Source organism: Hippocampus zosterae, chromosome 5, assembly GCF_025434085.1.
Source record: "Hippocampus zosterae strain Florida chromosome 5, ASM2543408v3, whole genome shotgun sequence".
In the NCBI taxonomy this organism is placed as follows: Eukaryota; Metazoa; Chordata; class Actinopteri; order Syngnathiformes; family Syngnathidae; genus Hippocampus; species Hippocampus zosterae.
In genome coordinates this window covers 14329111-14344589 of record NC_067455.1, presented here as the reverse complement: position 1 = coordinate 14344589, position 15479 = coordinate 14329111, and the positions used below count along the sequence as shown (strand labels likewise).

The window sequence follows — 15479 nt, the reverse complement described above, 5'->3', positions numbered from 1 at the left end:
TTCTGCCCGACAAACGGAGGGTCATCGAAACCCGGCCGACCAGGATTTCGATGCATTTCCTTCTTGATTAATAAGTAGGATTGAAAATGGAAATGGAAATGGAAACGATGACCATGTCAATTTCCCATTGCTCCAATCAAGTGCTCCTGTATTTCGAAGACAACTTTTCTTAAATTCATTGATATGTTTGCAGTGGTACAGGACAGCAGAAGTTGACAAAAACACTCAACAACACGAGCTCAAATGAGCCAGAAATTAACAAGTGGGGTGGGGAGCAATTAAAATGTGATTCATAAACAAGGAAGCTCTTAATCTGAATCAAGGGGCTCCTTCTTCACAGTTGTCTATGTACAGTATGATTGGGGCAAGTTAGAGATTAAAAAAAAAAAAGAAGAAGATTTTGGAGTCCAGACATTAATGTCTGATATCTGACATTTCGGTTGGATCAGTGAAAGACACATTTTGGTGCAAAAATCGATGTGGTTTGCAATTTGCTACAGCATGTCAAGAATGTTTCATCCAAATGTCTTAAAATACCCAAACCGTGACAAATAATTGACCTCAGCCCAGTTTCTTTAATGAAAGAACCCTCTGTTGGCTCACTGTGTGTCTTTTATACAAACCATATTGAAAAGCCTTCTGTGTTTCTAAATCGCCGTGTGGAATAAATTGCCTCGACAAAAACGTCTAACCAAAGATTTATAACCAGAAAAGGCTGTGCTTTGCAACAACTAATTTGATGACGGTATATGTGGGATTATGAGAAAACTATTCTGTCTGCTACCCAGAAAAATCAAAACAGCACACATTGCATTGTGGCTTCACATCAACTGACCTTGGACCCAAAGAGATACAAATATCTGGTTCAAATAACAACGCTTGCGTGCGGGTGCCAAAGCATGCTACTCCCCTCTCTGAACTCCTCAAACCAAGTAATCGGGTTCACGCCATGCCATTTTAATTTTAGCTTGTATGTATGTGCACTTGAGGGGTGGGCTGGAGGTACAAGTTTGATTTGAGTTTTCCACCCCAATCCCATATAGAGAGCATTATTACAGTGCAACATCTGAAGTTGAGCGTCCCTGAGTTTGCACGATTGGAATTCAAGAAACCTCTGCACACCCACTTGTATACCGCCAAGCAATTAAAACGTAGTCACAATATAATACATGCTGATTTATATAGCGCTTTCACAACAGTGTCAGCTGTAACAAAGCACTTAACAAAACAGTTAACAAAGTAAAATAATAAACACAACTCCTAACATAAAACACGGACAGTCATGCAGTCCTAACCACTTTTCCGTCACACAATTTGTTGTTTGAAGCAGTTTGAGATGAAAGCGGAGAGAATCAAGGTGTCCTTTCACCAGTGGATCAGAGACGTCATGCTCAAAATGTGCACACATCGGCTACAAGCTAAGTTTCAAAGTCAACAAGAGGCTGTAGCGTCCATTACAAAAAAAAGAGATTGGTTCACTTCTCCTGTCCCATGGAAATCCATTTCAATTCCAAGCGGCGACTCTCGGTTCCAAATACGCATCGGCGCTCTGCGCCGACGCTCCTCTCTCCTCATCCTCAACTTCAGCAGCCATCCATCCAGCCGCACCAACGCCGACTGTCCAACAGCCCCGACACCTCCACTGAACAAAATGGGGTTGTGAAAAATGCTGAAATTGCCCACGCAGTCCATAAGAATTTTATGCAAGAGATCTCGAAACGGCTATTTTCACTATATCAAGGTCCTAATCCATCCTGGGGCACATTGTAGTCGACCTTAGTTGTATTAGTGTCATTTTAAGTCACCAAAGTGTGTATTTCAGAGCCAAAACTGCTACAGAACTATTAAGACAAAAACAAAATGGCTCACCACTGGTGCTTCCTTTGATCACTACTTTTTAACGCTAACAACAATCTCAAAAAAATTTAAACCCTTTGTCCAAAGTTTATTTACATCGAGCATTTCTAATTTATTGTTTGAAAGAACACTTTAAGAAGCAGTGAGAGATTAACACAACAGTGCTTCGGTAATCCTTCAGAACTACCGGTACAAACTACAATCATCGAGGCATGTCACCAAAGGCAAGAAATTGAGTGGAAAAGTAGTTGTGTTTTAATCTGTCTATCCCTGCGACTCTATGCGTTGCTTATCCCAGTTGAGGGCACTAAAGATGGCAGCTAGGTCACATAACCTCGATGTGGAGAAAACAGAGACAGATGGGACCCTGCAAACACTCACATACAGACATACACCACAGCCTCCGCCACCACCAGGGGGTCCATCCATCTTAATGTGATCAGGCCCAGCTGAGTGGATCACACCAACATTAATCTCAAGAGACAGTGGTCTACTAGCTTGAGTGCCTGTATATGCGTATGTGTGTGTGCGTGCGCGCGTATCAATTCTGCACATGTGACTTTGTCAGCGTGCTGTTGCTGAGCATTTGTCCAATATCACAACAACGCATTAGCAGATTCGACATCCCCATCAGCCCAAACAAAGTGCGACAACGAGTCAGCGCTCGGACAGAAAAAGAGGTTGGAAAAGAGGAGCGGTGTCACAGCACGCCTGGACTAAATGCAAACGCCTGCCATGCATTTGAAGTTTGCTGGCCCAAAGTGGGAACAAGTTTGAATTTTGAAACTTCATCCCTGTCAACATCCATATGACAGCAAAACAACAAATGCTCATATGTTGTTTACCCCCTTTATCAATGTGATTTCCCCCTTCTGTTTCCTACTGGCTAATTAAACCACAGAGGTAGCTGGAGCACTCGACAACTGTGTAGTTCATCAATGTGCTACAATGAGAGGGGCTTCCTCCCCAGTGTGTCTGGGCTTGGTTTGTGTGCACATGAATAGGTGTGTGCGTGTGCGTGCGCGTGTGTGTCTTTGTTAAAAAGCACTATTGTGTTGAAGTCTCAAAAAAGAAAACCCTGTGGTTTCTCTATACATTTGTAGACCCCCCTTGACATGTGCGCGCGCAAACACACACACACACACACACACACACACACACACACGAGCACACACGAGCAGTTTCCTTTAGAGGGACTCCCTTGTGCAGCATCTTAAAGAAGCAGACTTGGAGACGGTTAAGCAGGAAAAGGTTTTCTGATAATGATAAGCACTTAGGGTTTGCACATTAATTAGAAAACTGCTCCATGCATAAACAAATTGGGCCATGTGCACATGCGTTTTGACGGTGTTTGCACGGTGCCGGCTTGAGAACACAATTACCAAAACAAAGCGTTGACTCCTCGGGTAAACTGGCCAGTTTTCTTACTGTTCACGCAGAGATAGGGTGGAGTTGGTGAATGAGCAAACAAAACCTTAAACTGCCATTATATCGGCGAACAAAGCGGAGCTCGACAAGTGCACAGTTAAGTCACCGCAAGGCAAAGTCGGGAGTCAAAGAATATAGAGCAGCATAAGTAAACAATGAAGCCATACGGGGGGACATTTGTTGAGCATATTTAGACAATGGGAAACAGTTAAATCATCCTAATGGCAGCAATGTTCAACAATGCTATTACTAATACATTGGAAATGTTCACACGCTTGTTCAAGACCCGTGTAGTTAGTAAGATCTTCAAAACAATGTGGCCCCTGCCGAGTTGTTTTCTCTTTTGCCAATAATTATCTCTGGTCAAGATATCAATGCTGAGACACAGACGCACGAGGTTCCCTCACAGTTCCCATAATAGAATTTCTGTGTTTGCTTTTGTTGAATCTGAATATGCATGCAGCCTGACCCAACTGCCTTTCTGCGCTTTGTGTGTCAAAAACAGCATAGCTCCAAATTTATTCAATCAAGCCTTTGTGCATGAATTTGGTCACGCTAGCGAGCGAAACTACTGCGTGTGAATTTGACAAAAGGTCACAAGATGACCTTCGAGATCTACGACAGAAGCCTTGCTTGTTGTTTTGGCTCGCAGAGAAAGAGCACGTGCACAGTGCATGGGTGAGAGACCACAACCTCATGTCAACCAGGGAACGTCTGAGTGTTTTCATAACTTCTTGTTTTGACTGTTGGCAGACCTCGAGATTGTTTTCACTACATCAGTCAGGTCATTGTTGCAAGACAAAAATGGTTTGGAGCACAATTAAATAACCAGTGACTCTGATTAAACATCGAGACTCACTAAAATAGGTTATTTGTTTGAGATTTTACTTGAGATGTAGGATATTTTACATTCACCACGCTTGATTTAGACAATATGTATTATGAACACAGTAAAAGTGAAAGCCACAAACTCCAAAGACCTTGCAATAAGCTTTGGTTAAATTTCTCTCATTCAAGAATACCTCAGCATATTTTGCAAAACTTCAACTCGGTCGATAACTACATAGTAACTACAGTCGAACCTCGTCAAAGCGTACCCCAGGGGATATAACGAATCTGTACATTATAACGGTAGTTAATTGTAACCACTTCTGATAAAATAGCCACCAAGTACCACATATAATACAGGACGAACATTGATGAGTTGAAAAACATGAACACAAACAAGCATGTTGTGATTTTTATTTGACTTCAGCGTGGTTTTTGTATGATTCCAGGACCAGTTGTTGAAAAAGAGAAAATATGGTGCCACGAAACCAGTAATGGAATTGATAGTGGTGTACCAGGAGTGTGTCTCTGTTCTGACAGAGGCAAAAGATAAGTGTGTTTTGTCTTCATGTGATGAGAAGCGCCTTCCAGGGACCGGCAGTAACATTCCGCACATTGGCAACCATGTACTGTATGTGTCCATTATTCACCGCCACAATTACGGATAAGTACACTATTAGTGTCATTGTGCAGCAAAACTTTTTTTTACACTTGAACAGCCTTTAAAAAGTGTTTTGTGTGATGTCAGGAACCATCCGCTTCATTCTAATTCTATGCATCAGTCAATGCCAATGCTAGTCTATGTTTTTTTTACGTTTCATCATACAGGAGTTTCCTGTGCAGTTAATAAAAGTTTTATGACAGCTTCAGCGGTGGAATGGATTGGAGGAAATGTCTATTATTTTCGATTGGGGTTGGGGGGGAGTTGTTTCTGAATCTACAATAGACAAAACAGAGGTACCAAAGTGAATGTGCCATGGCGTCAGATCAATAGTGGATAATACAGTTTACACTCTTCCGGTTAGGCTAACTATTCATATCTCGAGTAAAAAGTATGAGCCTTGCAAAGACGGATTTTTATTTCTACTTCCGAAATTAATTGGTTTTGGAAGAAATTTATTAACTAGAAAATTTTGAAAGTCGAGACGCAATGTCCATGTAAATGCCCTAATCCGTTCCAAGCCTTCCCCCCCACCCCCCGAGAACTAAAAATGAACTCTGGATATGGATTAGAAAGACTTGATGCATCTGATGATGACATTCGTTTCTCTTGAGGTAAGAGAGGGAAAAGCTACCTATAATGTGGTGCAGTGCTACATACACACTGTTAGCTTTTTTCTTGATTTGGAAAAGATAGCCTGTACAATTCCCATTCCTGCCTGACTTTTTAGCAACGTGGGAGATTCCGTGCAAAGAGCCCATTGTGTTCAACCTTAGAGATTCCGCTGCATTTGTCACTCTTAGTGTGCGTCTCCTTGGTATCAAGTGAGGTGAGCTGAAACCAAAAAGGTAACAAGAGAAAACTACAGACCACTGCATCTTCCAAGAGAATCAAAATCCTCATTTCAAGACATAAAACAAGCAGTCACGCTTTGTTTGACTCTGCTGGATGACTTGTGAAATGTGCAAGCTGTGAAAAAATTGTAGTCCCTGCTGTGACAGCTCCCCATCAACAACAACCAGCACACCCAAAACATAATCATGATTGTCTCATTGCTGCTGTCGACTCACCACTTGGGTTGAAAACAATAAGTCAAAAATTATGAGCAGTATTTAAAATGAACACGGGGAGACAACTGCCCCTGTCGATTCCATCGTGACTTCCAAAAGTTGTCAAAGTCAACTTGCCAAGGGTCTTCCCAACGTCAAATTAACAAGTTCACAACTTGGAGCTGACTGGGGAAATTTCAAAACTTGGAGGGGAATCATGAAAAACCTGGCATATTCAAAGACTCTGAGACACAATCTGTTGTCTGAATGTGTGTGCACGCGTGTGTGTGTGAAGTGTGCTTTCCTGTGACACGCTGGTGTTAATTCGGTTACTCGGGGGTTCTGTAGCGTAATGTCTTGTAATGACATACAATCTCATTTTGTCCAAGGAGACACATCAATCTTTTGGATTTACTGCAGGGAGCAGAGGGCCTCCTGGTCTCCCAGTGACTGAGAGAGGTTGAGTTGTGCGTGTGTGTGTGTGTGTGTGTGTGTGTGTGTGCCTAACACAAATTTGTGTGTTAAACAGTGGGAAAGAGGGAAATGGAATAATATGTTCAGACCACTGGAGCTGAAAACTACCCATACATTGGTTTGATAAACATCAGGAAGGCCACTGTGGTGCACTGCCAGAGGAGGTGGAGGTGTGTGACAGAATCGACTTTTGTGTGTTGCTCTTGGGTGGAAGAAAATAAACAAACAAATAAATAAATAAATAAATAAAAAAGATGTGTGGTTTTCTTTGTGTGTGTGTGAGAGAGAAAACATGCAAGTGCCAAACGTAATGTGATTCTGTCGACATTGTGCATGCAAGCATTGTCAATTTTTCATTTCGGAAATTCGTGTAAACACCCCTTTTCCGTTATGTTTGTCAAGTTTTGATTCAGAGTCTATTTGTTGTCGTGAAAACACTTTGACCCGACTGCCAACATTTCTGAAGCATGTCAACACCACATTTATTGTTGGCTTTGGCTCCGTATGACACTTTAACAAAACAGACCAAAAAGAGAGGGGAATTGCCAACCAAGTGTGACAAACAGAAATGTGTATGTTACAGCTAAACTGTCAAGTAGTCGTTTACTGATCTGGTTTTGAGATGAGAGGTGTGGTCCCTTTAATTTGAACGGAGTGTGTGTGTGTTTTATATATATATATATATATATATATATAGAGAGAAAGAAAAAGAGAGAGAGAGAGAGAGAGAGAGAGAGAGAGAGAGAGAGAGAGAGAGAGAGAGAGAGAGAGAGAGAGAGAGAGAGAGAGAGAGAGAGAGAGAGAGAGAGAGAGAGAGAGAGAGAGAGAGAGAGCGAGAGCGAGAGCGAGAGCGAGAGAGAGAGAGAGAGAAATATTAATCAACAATATAAAAATTTAAAAATTGAAAGAAAGGAAAATACAGAAAAGATCTACAGACGTCTTGATTCAGTGCAGTTTACATGTTTAATGGGAGTAGGAAAGAAGCACAAAAAACTATTCCTACCACTTGCGATCTCGACATTATTCCTCAAATGTTAATACACTCAATTATTCATACACAGTAATGTAAAACAACTTTGGGGACATTAGAATGTGGACGATCTTCTGCACTGTGTGTAAGGATAAATATATCAATGACACAGAGCTTATTTTTGTCTATTATCCGGCTGACTTGTGACACAACAGCGACAAGGAGGGCAAGAAGTACCTCTGCAGCATATCAGGTCAAAGTGCTATTGTTTCAACTATTTCTGTTTTTTTTTTTTAGGTAATAATTCTAACGCTGACAAACAGCACATTAGTGTGTCGGCTGTGGTTTTGAGGGGAGTTCTCGCCCTGGGCCTCTGAGCCTAACGGTTTATTGTTTTTCCTCAGTATGTCCATGTCTATGACCCCAAACTTACCCCTCTCAGCTGGCTAAGGCTGTTGACGTTACACCTTGGTCACAATGCTTAACACAAATCTATGTTAAGGTCAGCGGCAAGGTCGATAAGACCCATTATTGTGCTTTGTCGACGCAGAGAGTGGACGGAGAATGTGTGGCTGCCAGAAGGAAATCACAGGAAAATTGCAGCAAACACACATGTGGGGCCTGATGACCTCAAACAATCGTATTGAAAAAGCTACTCCGTTTCACACAAACACTTCACAGCAAGTCTCTGGGCTGTATTTACACAGCAAACGCATGCCTGTGTGTATTTTGGCGTGGTGATTCATAGCAATTACTCATGAAATATGTAATTCCAGGACTGAGCAGCAATAAAAGGAGAGAGAAAATGAGTCAAAAATACTTAATCCTATTTGTAGATGGTTTGCAGAATTTGTAAACACACATTCAGAGGTAGACAAAAAAGCTTTCGGATTTCGGCATAGTTACTCTTCCTGCCAAGGAGACAAGTGTTCGGTAAGTGTTTTTATGTCAGAAGGTTAGGAGAAAGCAGGTATGAAAAGAGCGAAATGGACGAAAACAAAATAGATAAAATGTTCTACAGGCTCAAAGGTTGTTGTTGTGTTGTTGTTTTTTTTTCCCAGTGAATAGAAAGTCAACAGCATTAAGTTAAAAAAAAATTATCATCATCATTTAGCATTTATCTCATGAACGTATTTAAAAATTTGCAAATTTCTCCATTGTGGGACAAATAAAGGTTTTCTTATTGGTATTACATTTGCTGGGAAAAAGCCATTCAGAGTATTTTTCGCTGACCCCAAGCATCCCATTAATTCAAATCATGAATAAAATGCACCTTTTTTTTTTCAATAATTCAAAACACTGCTATTTACTTTACATACATACATACTTTAGGTTTGTTTCCGCCTGCACAATGAATAAAGGATCCTGGACATGCATGTGTGCCACTCTATGAAACCATGACTGCGGACCGCATAACAAACAATGACCTCCAAGCCAGGTTGCTTGGTCGTCATTGTGGGAACGCAATGACTTGGATAACCATCCACTATAAAAGTCAAATGATGCTCTCCAGGAATAAAAGTCAAAGTATTCAAGCATGACATACACAGTCAATGATATCCCAATCATGCAAATTAAGCTTCACTATTAAAACCACTAAGTTCAACCCCAAAGTGAATCTGTTGAAACTTCAGTAAAACTGACAGGAAACCTAATTATCGCAATTGCTATTACCATTCCACATGCCACCACAGAGGCAAGACAAGAAAAAGGATGTCCACTGAATTGAAAATTTAATTCAGTGTACACTGGGCATGTCAGCAGCATATGAGGCCAAAGTACAATAGAGCACAATATGGCTAAGGGAACAAAACATCCAAAATCATACACTTTTTGAAAAAAGAATCAAATCTACTGCATGAAGCCTGCTCCATTTATTCCTCAATGGGGGCAGCAGCGCCTCTTATAAGTTGTTAACTTTCTTCTAACCACAATGTCCATCGCTTGTCATCGTATTAAAGTTGAGCACTACAATTTATTGCTTTTTTTATGTTTTAGGACTTACAACAATGGACATCTTTCTGCACCGTATCTGAGTTATCAATGTTAGATGCTACCGTACAAACATTGCCTTTCCAATGAACAAGGCTTTCCATTATCTCTTCCTTGAAGAATATATTTTAAGATCACACATATTGGAAGTTGACCAAGGGAACCACTTTTTCTTCAAATGAGAGAACATTTCCTGCCTGGTCATCTACCTGTGTGCCTAGAAATCATAAATAATGAAGCAAGTCATCGGTTTACTGTAAAAAGCAGAAAAGCAGACTTTAGAAACAATGTAAGAGATGCCAAAAATGTAACTAAACTGAAAGAAAGGAAGGGAGCCATAATGAAACGAAATGAGCTGTTACTGTGAAACAAACGGCTTATTTTTAATGCCTGGAGTCCAAAGGCAATGGTTCTGACAAACAAACAGAGCAACACACAACGCACACATATTTAATGACCCATTCTGACTGAGTGGCTGTAAATTCCTGGTTTATGATGCTAAGCATCACAATTCAGCTGGCTCACAAAAGGACTTTTGTTGATGCTGACAACAAACACATCTACATACGCGTGCACACACACACACACACACAGATAAACACAGTACGAAGGGACCATTAGAGTACCCTCGGGCCAGACACACACACACACACACACACACACTTAGACGTACAAATCCACCAGCTTGGCTAATAGCATCAAATGTTCTAAAACGGGGACACAAAACAGAGCATTAGAAAGAAAACTGCAGTCCCTTTTTTTTCATACTTTTTACTTTTATACTTATACGGCTATCTGAGCGGTGAACTCTACCCTCGAGCATATGCATTGGCAAAAATTAGCAATGGCGAGAACAACATCACAAAATGCTTAACTATGTATGCAAACTACATGTGATCAAGGGGAACATGAACTAATTTCAGAGCATGTGAATTTGCAGCTGGTAATGAGCAAGCGAGAGATAGATACAACATCTGGCCAAATTGAATTGTTATTTGTACCACACAACCAATGAACAAGCTTAATAGCACTGCGATTTGGTGTTTGTCTTAAATCTAGAGCTAGCTTGTTGTGTTCGTTCGGTTATATTTAATATTTATTGCGATTTAGCGAAGTGACTCAAAGGTAATTCTAACCTCATTCTTTCTAATGGTAAGATTTTGTTTGGTGAAAGACATAAAGTTGTGGTTTTTTTTTACACCCAAGATGCTGTCCAGTTGAAGCAAATAAACTCCTAATGGATCGGGAGGGGGGAAAAATGCCAGTGCGCCTTTTGTACACTTCTCAGGGAAGTTGAGTGTTGGCCAGACTAAACTAATTTAGTGGAAGGGGGAAATCTAATCTAATTTGGATTCAAGAGGTGTAAATGATATTAATATGCAACTTAATGAGTTTTATTGTGAATCAACTGCAACAGAGTTAAATTCCCCTTAATTTGCCCCATGTGTGAAAACCACAGGACAAATACACCATGATGGCGTTGTGAAGGTCGGTGTGCTTAAAGTAAAGGTGACGGGACAAAATCTAATCAGGTGGACTTCCTACTAAACTATAAAAATTGCAAACAAATAAGGACAATAAATTACTGTAAAATTATAAATGCTCATGTAACTAATTTGTAGTTCATGTGCCATACCCAACAATGGGGCATCTGAAATCAATTTTGCGGACTACACAGTGGTAACGTGATGAATCATGCACATGGACTGGTGCAAAGATAACTTTTGCATTAATATGAAAAGGACCAAGGACATGGTGTTGGACTTCAGAAAGAACAGACACCTCCCTCTCCCACCTGCACATCGGAGGAGCAACAGTTGAAGTGGTCTGCAACTACATGGAATTTGGTGTGCAACTTTCCAAGAATTTCACCCGGAGCTGACACACTTAATCACCTGAAAACGCCTCACCGATGTGTGGAAGCTGTGACGTGCCCGACTGGGCAGTTGTGTCTTGTGGAGCTTCTACAGATGTGAGTAAGCATGCAACACATCGGAATGGAGTCTGCTTCAGGCCAAAATGACAGGTTCGGGATTGGATTGATTTGATTATATCCAGTCCAATCCATCCATAAAGCCAAATGATATTGTATATCCTCAACTTCACTGTACACGAAATGCCATAGAGCACAGATCAGCTGTCCCCATGGTTGCATTGTGACGGTGTTTGTGTCGCATAACCACAAACCTACAGACGGATAGCCATTGTGTTTTCCTTATTTCTTTAAGGGACCAGAACAGTGAACGTGTGAGAAAATAAATGCTACTTCTAATGGAGTATTTATGCATTTCTTAGAATTGTATTGTCATGAAAGTAGTACGTTTTAGGACACTGAACAAGTAACACTGATCAATTTGCGGATGAATACAGAAGCGCGTGATGCTGGAGCATGGTTTCAATATCACATTTGTCGAAAAGAAAAAGCCCTATAATGGCTCTCTCTTGTCAACGTTCCAAAATTCTCTTTGGACACAAGAGGCAGCAGAAGTTGGGTCTGCTCTGCATTTGCGTGTCACACAAAGCTCTCTCTTGTTTTGTCAACTAACAAATGTCACCAATGATGTCACAACTTCAGAGGGGGATTTAGAATGGATGATCAAAAAAAAGAGCATATAAAGAATGCACTGTCTCGCTCACATATAATTTTATATTGGCGGAGCCTGGTCAAATTAGGGACACCAATGACGACCAAATTACACAAAGCAGATGTTCAGCATGGATTTGCAGCAAATATTCATGTTATCCGCAGCCTACCAAAACAATTCCAGTAAAAAAATAAAATAAAAACAAGAGGATTTGTTTGTCGCCGCTCTGACCCCTTAAAGAAAACCAAAATAAAGGCACGTGCACACATTGACTACAGAATTCAAAAAACGGCAATTCAACTTGACGCAAGCTTTAAATTATACATTACATACAGTATGACATTTATTGTAATGTGCTGTAGATGGAAAATGTTCTTGTACTGCATCAATGTCACACTCCTAACATTAAGAATGTCTGGCTCTCTGGTGTTTAGACGGTAATAAATTTCAGTCCAGAACCCAAGGGCACGTAGGAGTGCTCTAGTCGGCAAGTTCTATTCCAATGGATACGAGAATAAATACGTAGTTAATAAATAAAGTCAGAAAACCACTAAAAAGAATTACGTGATGCATCTCTACATGAAAAACGTGGCAAACCAAAATCAAAGCAAACAACCATTGTGCATACTACCTTGTTTTGCGTTCGTTGCTTTGTGATGGACATCATTAATGCGTGCAAAAGTGGTTAGGTTGTTTTACATACATACATACAGTTCAAGTCCATACGACGAAAGAAACTAAGTCCAGTAATGCAAAGTCTGTGTAGCAATACAAGGGGGAAAAAAAACCTTTAAATATTTTAACAAAAGCAAATATTTATAAGTGTGCTCATGTTAATAGCAGTAAAAACAAAAACAAAAAAAAGCTAGTAAAGCACAACATCCTTATGATAGGTGTAATCCCCAATATACACATATGCAGGAGGAGTATCCTGTTCTCTTTCGAAATGTGAATAAAAACGCATCAAATTCAGAGTGTGATTTCGTCCTAAAATACCACGTTGGTCGATGTAGCACAGGGAAGTTCAAATCAATAAATAGAGTGACTGGCAGGAAAGCAACACCATTGTGCATTCAGTGAATGTGGAAAATGACTTTGAAAAGACAAATATGAAGACTGCTACTTTATTATTATAAACAGCATTGTGTTCTTCTTTGTGTAAATATATTCTCCGTCAAGTTTTGATTTGTAATAAATGTCGAATGTCCCCGATGCAATGCAGCTATGAAGAGGAACTGGAGCTTTCCACATGATTTTCGGAACAACTGTCAATCATGGGTTCTACTACTGGGTTTCCATGACTGTACATGTGAAGAAGGTACAATGCTTCTACCTACTTGAGAAGTTACGTAACACAAAGTAAACTGATGTCATTAGAAGGCGGTGTAATGAATGTTCTCTCAAGCTCTTGAATCACATACACACTATCGGGATCACTGCTGGAGAACACTGTGTTGTATATCCATTTTGGCTTACCCTGTGTTAATGGAGATGATTTCAATGAGAGGGTTTTTCCTTATCTTGGGAAGATCCAGTCTGGCTCCCCCAAGCCTCCGGCCGCCATCTTTCTTCTGGCCCAAAAGACGAACTGAGTGACCTGTATTCAAGAATCAAAATTGTGAGGTGAATTACAATAGCTCTCTGTCTCCTCATTCACTGCAGGTTTGTTGGTCGTTTTATTTTATCAAACACAATTGCATCATTTTAAAATAAACACTGAAAGAGCTGACATATGCCAAGTGAAGTGACAAAACCCAACTAAAGTGGACTACCACAAAAAAATCCAATTGACGTGTCTTCATCGAACGGCAAGCGATTGAGCACCGCACATCTACAGACACACTGCAAGAGAAAACTGAGACCCTGCATTTTGCTTTTGAGGCTCCCTATACAATACAATATATTTGTTACGTACTCGGGTAAACCGAGTTAGGAAGGGGGATCCAAAAAACGTAGACAAAAACAAGGTCTCCGAAGTAAGACAATTTAATGTCCAAACCGAAAATAAGCGAGAACATAAAGCGCTGGTCCACAATGAGGACCAGGAGGTAAATCAAAAACGACTAACAAAAGGTGCTTGCACAAAAGAGCAAGAAAAAGAAAGTAAAGCCCACAAACTACGAACGAAAAACAATGTAACACTTTGTACACACAAGAAAAGCCAGATCATCAAAACAAAATGGTACTCACACACAAACTTGGTACCGAGACGACACGCGAAAACACGACGAGGTCAAAAGCCACTAGTCAATGAGCAATGAGGTAAGCAATGCCAAAAACAATACTCCCACAACAGGTGTCGAACGTAGGAGTCCTTAAATAGTGTCTCTATTGATTAATGATTGCCAGCAGGTGTGCTAGAGAGACCGCTCCTGCCACCTGCTGGCCAGACCGAAAAACCAAAATGTGACAATATTGAATTATTGTTTTGATTGAACCACAAAAACACACCACAAAGACAGAAAACAAACAAGAATAAGATGCATGGCAGTGATCGATCATCGTATTCACTGACTGCACTTTAGGCGAAATAGACTCTCCGCGCTTTGATTTCTATCCATCGGTACGTATAAAATTATGAATGTGGTGTTGTACTAACACAATAATAACACTTCAAATTGAGAAACTTTTTTCCCCCTTTTGCCTTTATTTGTGGAAATATGTCTTTTATGAAAACTCATTGCCAACCCTGCGCAACTGTTCTGTTTACCTTACAAAATGGGTAAGCTATCTAGAAAGCACAATATGCACAGGGAGCAAATAAAAATCCATAACTGAGTCAAAAGTTAAATGTCAGTGATGCTAAGCCCTGAATGTGTAGAAATGGGATGCTCTGGTCTCCTCTCTCTCGTCATCTTATAGAAAGCTTTGTGCGAGACGGAGGCGCTGAAGGATGGAATTGTCTTGCTGCTCCCATCCGCTTTACATGAGTCTCCTGGGAGGATGGGCTCAAGGCAGGAAGCATGACTATCATTGGTAGATAAAAATTACTATCTGCCCCTGAGGAGTACAAAGAGCCAATCGGTGAGGCGTGACTGGTCGTAATATCCCAGTACAAGAGGGCAAAATGAGAAAACTCCACTCAAGGAAAGAAGGATTGGGTACACATTTGGCTGTCGTACAGCTTGCTGCGGTATTCATATCGCCGGAGAGCTCTTTGGCGATACAGTGAGATATTTTTTTTTTTAGGTTTTTTTTTCACGGGGGGTTTCTCATCAATGGTTTGAAGTCAGATTATTAACACTGATTTTCTTCTTTGCATGGGTGTCTTACCTATGCCCTTGCAACCAAACAGATCAATGGAGAAATTGGAAACATTTTCACAATATCCTGATTCTATTGCTTCTATTGATTCTATTTGCGTGTAGACTCTAACTTTTCAGGAATTTCTGCGCATACATATATATATATATATATATATATATATATATATATATATATATATATATATATATATATATTCATTCATTCATTCATTCATTCATCTTCCTAACCGCTTGATCCCCACTAGGGTCGCGGGGGGTGCTGGAGCCTATCCCAGCTGTCTCCGGGCAGTAGGCGGGGGACATTTTTTTTTTAATTTTGTTTTAGTTTTTTGTCGACGGAAAATGTGGGTTTCTTTTTGTAACAGAAAC

At 40.4% G+C, this 15479-nt stretch overlaps 2 protein-coding genes across 2 annotated transcripts in view; one reads left to right on the top strand and one right to left on the bottom strand.

Moving 5' to 3' along the window:
* Positions 1–15479, top strand: part of LOC127600853 (F-actin-uncapping protein LRRC16A-like) — a 692893-nt gene that overhangs the window by 332931 nt on the left and 344483 nt on the right. The gene's annotated exons all lie outside the window — the stretch shown is intronic.
* cdkal1 (CDK5 regulatory subunit associated protein 1-like 1) overlaps positions 1–15479 on the bottom strand; it is a 183149-nt gene that overhangs the window by 107477 nt on the left and 60193 nt on the right. Inside the window, exon 7 of the mRNA XM_052065753.1 lies at positions 13321–13441. Within this exon, the coding sequence (XP_051921713.1) occupies positions 13321–13441 (121 nt within the window). The remainder of the gene's footprint in view (positions 1–13320; positions 13442–15479) is intronic.